Source organism: Osmerus mordax, chromosome 2 (assembly GCF_038355195.1).
Source record: "Osmerus mordax isolate fOsmMor3 chromosome 2, fOsmMor3.pri, whole genome shotgun sequence".
NCBI lineage: Eukaryota > Metazoa > Chordata > Actinopteri > Osmeriformes > Osmeridae > Osmerus > Osmerus mordax.
In genome coordinates this window covers 1,122,281-1,132,923 of record NC_090051.1, presented here as the reverse complement: position 1 = coordinate 1,132,923, position 10,643 = coordinate 1,122,281, and the positions used below count along the sequence as shown (strand labels likewise).

Genomic DNA, 10,643 nt, shown 5'->3' with positions numbered 1-10,643 from the left:
ACCTTCTTCCTGATTTTTGAGTGCGTGTGCGTTTGCGTGCGTGTGTGTGTGGGTGTGTGTGTGTGTGTGTGTGTGTGTGTGTGTGTGTGTGTGTGTGTGTGTGTGTGTGTGTGTGTGTGTGTGTGCGTGCGTGTGCACAAATTAGAATGGATTTAGTTTCCCACGATCAGCTCAAGAACCGGGAACTCTGCAAAGTTCATATTCCGCATGTGTCTTCTTTATAATCCAACGGAGTGCAGTGCCGCGATTGTCGTTGTTTGGATAAGCATTTTGACATAAAATAATGAAAGAATTTAAATAATTCGCCTCGTTTGGCTTGCTTTCTTCCCGTCCCAACTGCTTCTCTCTGGTACTCTGGTCTGCAGTTTCCTATGAACATCTCGAAAACCGGGCACTCTTCAAAGTTAGTGTTTTGCACGTGTCCTAGGTTACCGCGATAGCACTAATGCGATTAACAAAGGCATTTTCAATTAAATGAAACTTCTTGTATTAAGAAAATAGGGAAATTCTGCTTCGTTATTTAGAAGCTAATACGTTTTTACAACCGATTAACAGATGCTTTCAAATAGGCTGGCTAGCTAACAGAACGACAATATAAAGTGGATATAGGCCTACTTTCAGTATAGATCACTGAATTCTGTTACATCAATTAATGTGTTTACGATGTCAAAACTGCCAAAAAGCGCTGTATGGTGAATTAGGCTTACTATTATGACAACTGGCTCAACCATTGTGCATGTAATGACTTCTGTTATGAACTAAATGTTTAGATGTTTGTGGTGTTACTGCTAAGACAATTTAACAGAGAACCAATATAGTAGCCTACATTTTGATCAACATAACATAAGCAATGTATAACGTAGGAAACAGCAGACTAATGAAGGCTACATATTCATGTGCATGAATGTAGGCTACACAGCATTGGCAAATTGACTAGAATAGATGTGAAGGTTTAACAAGTACTTAAGAGATGACAGAGAATTTCAATTGTGATCATGAGAAATATAGGTACCAAAACCACTGAGAACAACTGTCATCACCAGCTGCATCACTGGCACTGCACTATCCATAATTCCAAAAATCTGTCACCGACATCATCGCAGGCACTGTACCCTGTTTATAATTCCAGGAATCTGTGTGTGCCACCAATTTTATCACGGGCACTACTATCTAGTTCGAGTAATCTATATTGGTGTGTTTCACTGACATTTTAATCACCAACTACATCACGGGCACTGTGCACTAGTTGTACTAATCAAGCAACATCATGATGGGATCAGAAGTTTAGCCTGTTAAGTTTTGGTCCCTCAATATTACGCGTTCCCTGTTGCCGCATAAAATGGCCGTTTGCCCAATAATATTGCCTTTTGCTGTATCCAATAAACGTTAGCCTACAACTTCTGTTACCGCATGAACAACCATGGCATCTATGAGTCTTGGGAAGTGAGTAATTCATGCACGCAGTCTGGCACCACGTGACACCGTTTTAAGGTATAAAGTTGTGACCTTCGGATATGCGCATAAGGATAACATATGGCTAAGTAATTGTGTGAGCAAACGTCGTGATATTTTCTACAGAGTTCTATTTAATGGCAAAAGACTACGTTTAAAATACATATTGCATGCCGTTATTCACGTTGTTCCGTTATATTTATCGCATTAAAGCACGTTACAGCGAATACAGAAGCTTTTCACAAACAACAAAAAAATCTATGAAAATAACAGGTCCGAGACTTAAAAATGAAACATTTTCCCCTCACAGTAGACCTAGAAATGCGTACATTATCAACATTAATAACAATTTACCCACAACTAATGAATTTGATTCAATCTAAATATGGTTAGGTCCGCATTTGTCTAACATTGGACAGTGATTGACAAAATGGGCATTGGGTAGACTTCAGAAATGATTACAGCCTACCTAGCTCTCGCTGCTATAACAGCAAAATAAGCCCTATGCTACACAACATTATAGACATTATTTAAATAGTTCAAACTAACACTTTGTAAGCGATCACACTGTACGTTATTTGCATTTTAAACACAACCAAATAATATTTTTTTGTAAATATCAAAATCGAATCCAATAGTTTACATTCAGTCACTAAATCACCAAATGGTTAAATATTAGGCCCTATATACATTATTTTCATAATTACAATGACTGTTGACTGAAAGCTTTGGAATGGCTGAACAAATTATTGTCTCAGATGTCAAACTTTCTGTCCCTTAACACGGTGTAACATTTAGTTGCCTCCAAATCTTTTGTCAACTTTGAGATATGTGCAACAGATAGATAGATAGATAGATAGATAGATAGATAGATAGATGTAAACACAAGGTCACGCAATGTGATTTTTTAACTATGTGGATAGAAACTATAGTAACCAATGTCCTTGGCACAATTTTTCTCACACTCTCTTGGTGCCAACATTTCGGATTTTAACGGGGACACTGTCTCCGAAACTGGTGTGGCAGACGGAGAAATTCTTCTCCGTTTTGCTTGCTCAAAGATTCCAGAATCACTGGAATCAATTGACTTTATTGAAGACGGCGTTTCTATCCAGCTGGATTCGGACAAGTCTTTTGGTTTTGCCTCGTCTGACGCCCCTATTGGAGACCTCTCTGTGGGAATTGCGTCTCCCTCCTCGGCCAGGTAACTGGACGGGCCCGTTCTGCCGGTAACAGTATTCGTGGGCCAGCATGAGAGAACGGAGCTCGACTTGCTACAGTACTGTGGTGGCGTACGGGCACCCCAGCCTGACGGGTCGGCGTAATACCCGAGCGGTCTGTTGGAGCAACCTGCCGTGGAGAGGGGAAGCGCCTTCACTCCAGCCGCTGCGTAGGACAGCAAGGTGGCCGCGTTGCCGGCAAAATCTGCAGCAGCGGCAGCATCGTATGCCGAGGCGGCAAAGTCCAGTCGGTTGTTGGCAGGGGTGACAAACCAACGCTGTGGGGAAGCAACTGTGGGCTCTTCGGTTTGTTGCGGGGATAGCAAGCTGTTACTAAGTGGGACGCTGCGGTCCGTGCCAGCACCAGTCCCTACGCCAGGGTGAAAGCGAGATTTGGCATAAGTGCTGACAAATTGGTCCTGCAGGAAGGAACCAGTCATGGCATATCTCGCACCAGGCACGATCTGTGAGCGAGGCGAGTCACCCGGTGATGGCGTTAGGCGGTCAATGTCGCAACCTGTGTAGACACTGAAGAGAGAAAACAGACAAACAATTTATAAAAAGAGAATATTTGAGAAACAGCTAAGCAAACTGGATTTATTAACGATTATGCGTAAAATAAAAATCGAAAGGTCTATCGGAAATATCTATAAAGGCTTACAGCTATATTAGGACACATGTTTTATATTTCATCAACGTTGCCTTGATATCTTGTTAGCAGAACTATAATAATGTCAGAATTATCTGTCGGAATATCATTGTTAAATTAACTCAATACTCCTTTAGGAAAGACTGATCATTTCCTATTGTTAAATGACCAAGGAATTAGGTTATGAAAGACCGCGCACAGTTGACTACATTTTCCCGGAACTAACTATTAGGCATATATTTCTTTCAAAATATCAAATTGAATGTGTTAGTAATCATCAATTGGTTAAATAGGTTTTAGAGATGTAAACATGTTACTTTATCGTTGTATTGATGTCCTTAAAAGTTCAGCAACAGGCTATTTGTCATATCGGATTAATTATTCAAAATCCTCCTGATGCTGATAGATGCTTGATCTGTTAGATAGACAATATGTCTAGTGCTCAAAATGTGACAACACAATTAAGCGGAAAATAAGAACATAATCTTACGTGTCATAGTTGTCCCGAAATCCTTTAGCAAATGGATTGTGGTCGATCTTTAACTGTGTAATCTGCAAAATCACAAACATTGATCTATGAGAGATATCATACACTATCAGAGTCAGTTTAGGCATATCGCCTAGATGTTAAATTTCAGCACAAGAAACCTTTAACTTACATCGGTATTCTGGTAAGCCGTGACTGCGATAAACTGTGTTTCTGGGAAGGTAAAAGTCTGTACTCTTCCAGGTTGGCTGGAGTCCTCAGTTCCATCTTCGTTAACTTCCACCACATGGAGTCTGGGCTGGTACTTGTGAAGAGACTGAAGAACCACCATCTGGAGATGTAAAAATAAGAGGAACATTTTATAAATAAGAGCCAAGCTGAAGATGTAATAATAATTGTATCCAATACATCCTAATATTTCGCAGTGAAAACAATTGAAACTGAGAAGAACAACGATATTCGTTTGTGTTGTCCATAAAATAAAATGGTGCAATAATTATTCACTGAGAATGAACCACCGGAAAAATGTGTTCAAATGAATAACTGGATAAATGTAGTGATCTGTGCGTAAAAAGGTGTGTTCACCCGCGATGTTTCAGTGATTGAGGGTATTCTCCCATGAGGTTGTCACTATAAAAGCATGCATGATATAACATTTAGTTAAACCACAAAAGATCATGTTAGTATGTAGTCCCGGGGAAGCTGACCTGTCCCGTGTTGTTGGAGGCTCCCTTATTGTTTGTTAACTTCAGTTTACCAAAAGAAATTTCTTGGCGCATCCAGTGCGCTCCGGTGTTCGGTGAGTCGGGGTGCATGTAAACTCTGTTTCCTGAAGATAAAGACAACATTGAAGTAATTTCTAATCTTTAAACATATGCCTTTTTTATATATATTTCAAAAATACTATCCGTTCGGAATGTTTTCGGCTATGTTTGTTTTTTTCATTGTATGTATCCGAACGAACATGTGATCAGTTTGACAACAAATCCACTTAGTTTGCAAAGGTGTTTATAGATCATAATCCTTTACAGAGTTATATGGGCTTTCAGAAAGATAATACCTGTCACATTTGTGTCAGCCTTTCCACATGGTACCCATTTTCCGCCTTGAAATCGCCAGTGATTTGGGTCAGCAAGGATAACGTCCACAAATATGTTGTAGTGCGCCGTAGGATCGAGACCAGAAATGTTGAAACTTAGAAAAGGAAACATTCGTCTGCGGGTAATAATAAATAAAGCACATCGTTTCAGAGTTTACAGAAAGCGTCAGTTCGTGCAAGCAGTAAATGGCATGCGTGTAGAAAACCTCATGACGTCTGGAATGCATCAGTAATGAGTTATATGATTTAAAACTATTAATATGGAATTAACAAAAACTCAAATATTTTCTCACACGCACCATTTAAATATAGGTCATGGATAAATGTCCACCACAAAGTAGCAACAACAACACTTGTAATTAAGATAAACACTGATATGAGGGCGAAGCTGTGGATACCCACCGTCCTTGTTTTGTGATTATCATTTCTGTTTGATGTCTGTGAAACTTCAGCCATAGGGCTCTGTTGCACAGATACACCTGGGCTTTCCCAGGTACGAGCCCAGCTTGCGCAGAAGAAAACTGGTAGAACGCCGCTCCTTGATACGTGTGTCCATACTGTTGCGCGTAAGGGTAGCCCGCGGTGGGATAGCCTTGTGCAGAGCTGTTGGTCAGTAGACTGTTGTACGCTCCATTGGTTATGACCGGGTGGTGGGCCATGTAACGACTCGGGCTTCCAATCGAAAAAGCCGGGTGAGCAGGTCCATGTTGACTCGGATAAGGGAACATAGCACTTTGAGTTGCTGAGACGGACTGGGGTTGGCTAGATTGAGAAAGGATATACCTTTCTCCTGCAGATCCATCGAAATTATGACGAATTTCAGAGACTCCGCGAAGATCAGGAGAGATTTTGCCTCTCTGGACGTCCCCTGGTGCGTTCTTGGAGTCGGGAAAATTGTCTGCCTCTGACTGATTCGTCATCCCCCTGGAGTTTTTTTTCAGAGGTGAACTTCTCTCCAGGTTGTCACTTGCAGATATAATAGGATGGTCCTGCAATGAGAGCTCAGATACAACGGAGTTCGGGTAGCCACTACCCACATTCATAAATTTCTTCGAGAGCACACTAGATGGTGAGATGCAATTCTCGAGCTGCATAGCTCAATGGTAAACGTGCTATAAGCGCAATTTATATCAAACCGCAGTCTTTTACCCTCGCCTAGCTAATCCAACAGGATGAAAAACGCCTTCCTATGGTTTGAGGTACTTGAGTACGGCAGCAAATTAGCCAATTGACACCATCCTGCAATCAGGGAGGATTCGCTTTTCATCACTCTTTCTGCGATGCTAATGAAACAAGAATTGCCATTGGTTAACTCAAGACGATAATTTAATTAGACAGTTCTTAATTAGGAGAATGTGAGGGACTGTGCGCAGACCTGATTCGCTTGTATAGACAATCAAGACATATCATGTCATAATCTAAACAAAGTTAAGATTTTATGCGATAGCTGCTGATATTGCCCGTTTTTAACTGTTTCTTTTCTGTTGACGCCACACCAAGAGGCTTTCCTTGCAGGTTTCACAAACAACGTCCATTAGGCGACTGGACACGACCAGACTCTCGTGGCAACATTTCTGTCCCCGCAGTGAATTTCCTCAATATTAAGGAGAGCATGCGTTATTTACCTATTAATGGGGTATGAGTGGCAAAGTATGTTTACGGGAGAAATGAAAATATATTATTAAAACACCAAAAATGACAGGAAATGACGGGCAGTGCATCTGATGCTTTCAAATGTTTGTGATATAGCGTGAAATCATGGCAGTTCTCTGAAGATGTGTTTATGAGTCCCTAGGTATGTAAATATTTCATCACAGTACGTCCAAGTTCAGAATCAAGGCATTGGTAGCCTAAATGCACTGGTAAATATAGCAGCCATACAACTTAAAAAGAATACAAATACAAATCCTAAACAAAAAATACAGTTATTATAGTAAATGCCTTTTAATACCGATTTTAATCTTTTGTATAATTTGGCAGGTTATTGTCTATCAGCCATTGAATGTTTTTCTTTTCTAACAAATAGACTAAATGCCAATTCACTTTTTGTATTCAGTTAGCAGATACTTTATACAATGTGTAGATAACCTATAATATAATAATTTATTTTAATTGGTCTTTATTTTCAATCATGGTTTAATGGTTTTATCAATGTTCATATGACATCTATAGAATACTAATAAGCCATATAAGGATAAGCTCTCTTTCGGAGAAAAAAAAACTATCCAAAACAAGTGTAACGTTCACAGCCTAGAAGTCTTGACCAATTATTTTATCTGCAGGCTATGCATAGCTCGCTTGATCGGGGACAATATGACATCGTCATTTGGCAAAATGTAAGTGTGCCATGAATCTAGTGGGCTGGCGCCAAAACGAACACCGTGTTTTGCTGTATACTCGGGTGGCAGCAATCCAACTCTGTACTTATGCCAATATCGACAGAAATACAATAGAATGGGTCGGCAAGATTAAGTTTTGTTAAATGAAGTTAAGACATCTAAGCACTTTTCTTATAGGATTTACTTATTTAAAAGAAAGATGCCTTTTGTATTCAAATACACCATAGTTATATCCAATTAATAAATGTCCCATTCCACAAACAGCGCCCTTTTTATTCTAAAACTGCGCATTATCATAGTAACCTCGTATTTTATTAGAGACAGTATATTGTGTATTGCGATCCTGAACCCAAGTGAAACAGTTTTCTTCCTCGAGCTTGCCTTGAGCGGCCAGAAAGGAAAAGAAAAGCCATCTCTTTCTTAAAGTGAGCTCAGCGATGCGAATTTGGAACCCATTATTAGTCCCTATTTCAATAAGTACTAACAGTCAGATTATATTTTGCGGCATTATCCAACAATTAAGTGTCACACTTCGAAATAAATATAAAACAAGTACAAATGTAAGGGTGCAAAAGCTAAACCCCATCTCTGAAACAGGGTTTTACAGCGAGGTGAAATGGTGAGCTGTGTAATGATAAGCTCTGCATCTGTGAGGCTAACAAGAAAGGTCATTACAGGAGGGCAATAGGGTCCAGCAATCTATTCCTGTGAAACTGCAAGCACGGACTTGCCTGTGCCTGGGCTGGTGCGCGGGCCCTGTCCTGCTCATTACAGGATTATGGTTCACTTCCATCACAGATCTTTAATAAGCAAACGGGCAAACGGGCTTGGCTTTTCCCCCTCTCTCCCTCTCTCTCTCTCTCTCTCTCTCTCTCTCTCTCTCTCTCTCTCTCTCTCTCTCTCTCTCTCTCTCTCTCTCTCTCTCCGGGCCTAACCAATTGTTGAATCAGGCATGCAACCTAGTTTGTCGTTCACGCGCCCCCTCCCCCAGATGTTGTGGCCTTTGTTGTTTATCAGGCCCACCACTGCGCTCTTATTAGCCCAGCTAGCGGCCATAACCACAGAGTAGAGTCTGATTAGCCTCCGCCGTCCTGTGCCACAGGGGGCCTGTGTGTTTCCTTAGAGAACACCTCCACCTGTGAGGCAGGCTTGGTACCTAACCTCCACTGACCAGGTCATGATGCTCTGTAATCAACTGTTTAAGTCGTTCATTAAAAAAAAACAAAAGTTATTATTTTGTATGGTATTGATTAGTTATAATTGTTGACATATCATTTTAACTAGATTTTTTATATTATGTTTATAATAAAAATGAAAATTGAATTGGTGTAAGAGTTATTTATCATGACCTCTTTGGTGGTGTTTGTCTTAGAGCTGAAGGTAAAAAACCCTTATTTTTTTAAGACAGGATATCAACATTTCCATTGTTGTGCCAAAATGGTGTGTAGCTACCACCTGGGTGTAATCTAATCACTGTGACTGACGGGGTGAGCCAGGCTGAGACTGAGCCACAGCACAGGGACTTTACCTAATGCCGGCTCTGTCACTTCAATGATGTGAACACAGCACACAAAATGACAACAAAATTATAGCCAGCAAGGATATGGGGGACAGAGTGTGCTGCCCCAGTCAGGTGCAATTGCTTTTCCTGACTATAAAATGGCTTGTCTCTTGTCGGATGGGTAAACATTTCCCTGTCAGGCCGGTAATAAGGGATGAGCCACACTGGGCTCAACTAAGAGGTTAGAGACAAGGTTATTTGGGATTCATGACAGGCAGTGGCTTATATTACAGTGGCCCTAAAAATTTCATGGGAATGCATTTAAGATGGCCTTTAAGTTATTTATATGTTGTTTGCTGGATGTCACTTTCAGATTTCCATCAATAAATCAAGTTGAAGGATTTTTTTGATAGGTATAAAAAAAAAGACCAGGCATTATTTTTGTTGTTGTTTGTTTTTGCAATTAAAAAAGATCCACAACAAGGCAGATTACTAATGAGTTCCAAAGACACGTGCTTTGTTTTCTTGACGCTAACCTGACCACTGGCTCCAGCACCCGTGTGTCCCCTGTCAGGGAGAATCAAGGTGCTCTCTTGAAGGAGGACAGCTGGTGATGTGCTAAGGGGCCAGCGTGGACAGTTGTGGCTTTTAAAGTCTTATTAACCCTCCTCCCCTGACACACTGAGACACGGGCCCATGTCATCCCAGAAGTGCACTCCTACAGCGCTCATTATTGATGTCCTCTCAGGTCCACAGGCCCTGAGACCACTCCCCCTCTTGACCACAAGCCAGACGGTGTCTAGGCAGGGGACGGGGACACAGGGCTAGCAGAGACGGTGTCTAGGCAGGGGATGGGGACACAGGGCTAGCAGAGACGGTGTCTAGGCAGGGGACGGGGACACAGGGCTAGCAGAGACGGTGTCTAGGCAGGGGACGGGGACACAGGGCTAGCAGAGACGGTGTCTAGGCAGGGGACGGGGACACAGGGCTAGCAGAGACAGTGTCTAGGCAGGGGACGGGGACACAGGGCTAGCAGAGACGGTGTCTAGGCAGGGGACGGGGACACAGGGCTAGCAGAGACGGTGTCTAGGCAGCGGATGGGGACACAGGGCTAGCAGAGACGGTGTCTAGGCAGGGGACGGGGACACAGGGCTAGCAGAGACGGTGTCTAGGCAGGGGACGGGGACACAGGGCTAGCGGAGACGGTGTCTAGGCAGGGGACGGGGACACAGGGCTAGCAGAGACGGTGTCTAGGCAGCGGATGGGGACACAGGGCTAGCAGAGACGGTGTCTAGGCAGGGGACGGGGACACAGGGCTAGCAGAGACGGTGTCTAGGCAGGGGACGGGGACACAGGGCTAGCAGAGACGGTGTCTAGGCAGGGGACGGGGACACAGGGCTAGCAGAGACAGTGTCTAGGCAGGGGACGGGGACACAGGGCTAGCAGAGACGGTGTCTAGGCAGGGGACGGGGACACAGGGCTAGCAGAGACGGTGTCTAGGCAGCGGATGGGGACACAGGGCTAGCAGAGACGGTGTCTAGGCAGGGGACGGGGACACAGGGCTAGCAGAGACGGTGTCTAGGCAGGGGACGGGGACACAGGGCTAGCAGAGACAGTGTCTAGGCAGGGGACGGGGACACAGGGCTAGCAGAGACGGTGTCTAGGCAGGGGACGGGGACACAGGGCTAGCAGAGACGGTGTCTAGGCAGGGGACGGGGACACAGGGCTAGCAGAGACGGTGTCTAGGCAGGGGACGGGGACACAGGGCTAGCGGAGACGGTGTCTAGGCAGGGGACGGGGACACAGGGCTAGCAGAGACGGTGTCTAGGCAGGGGACGGGGACACAGGGCTAGCAGAGACGGTGTCTAGGCAGGGGACGGGGACACAGGGCTAGCA

The 10,643-nt window shown here is 43.4% G+C and overlaps 1 protein-coding gene across 1 annotated transcript; it reads right to left on the bottom strand.

Annotated features, from left to right (window-relative positions):
• Nucleotides 1-2,359: 2,359 nt before the first annotated feature.
• tbr1b (T-box brain transcription factor 1b) lies at nucleotides 2,360-6,001 on the bottom strand. The gene is made up of 6 exons (XM_067227936.1): nucleotides 5,310-6,001; nucleotides 4,869-5,023; nucleotides 4,516-4,637; nucleotides 3,981-4,139; nucleotides 3,812-3,873; nucleotides 2,360-3,200 (listed from the first exon to the last, which is right to left on the bottom strand). The coding sequence occupies exons 1-6, from the start codon at nucleotides 5,999-6,001 to the stop codon at nucleotides 2,360-2,362; spliced, it is 2,031 nt and encodes a 676-aa protein (XP_067084037.1).
• Between the last annotated feature and the right edge of the window lie 4,642 nt (nucleotides 6,002-10,643).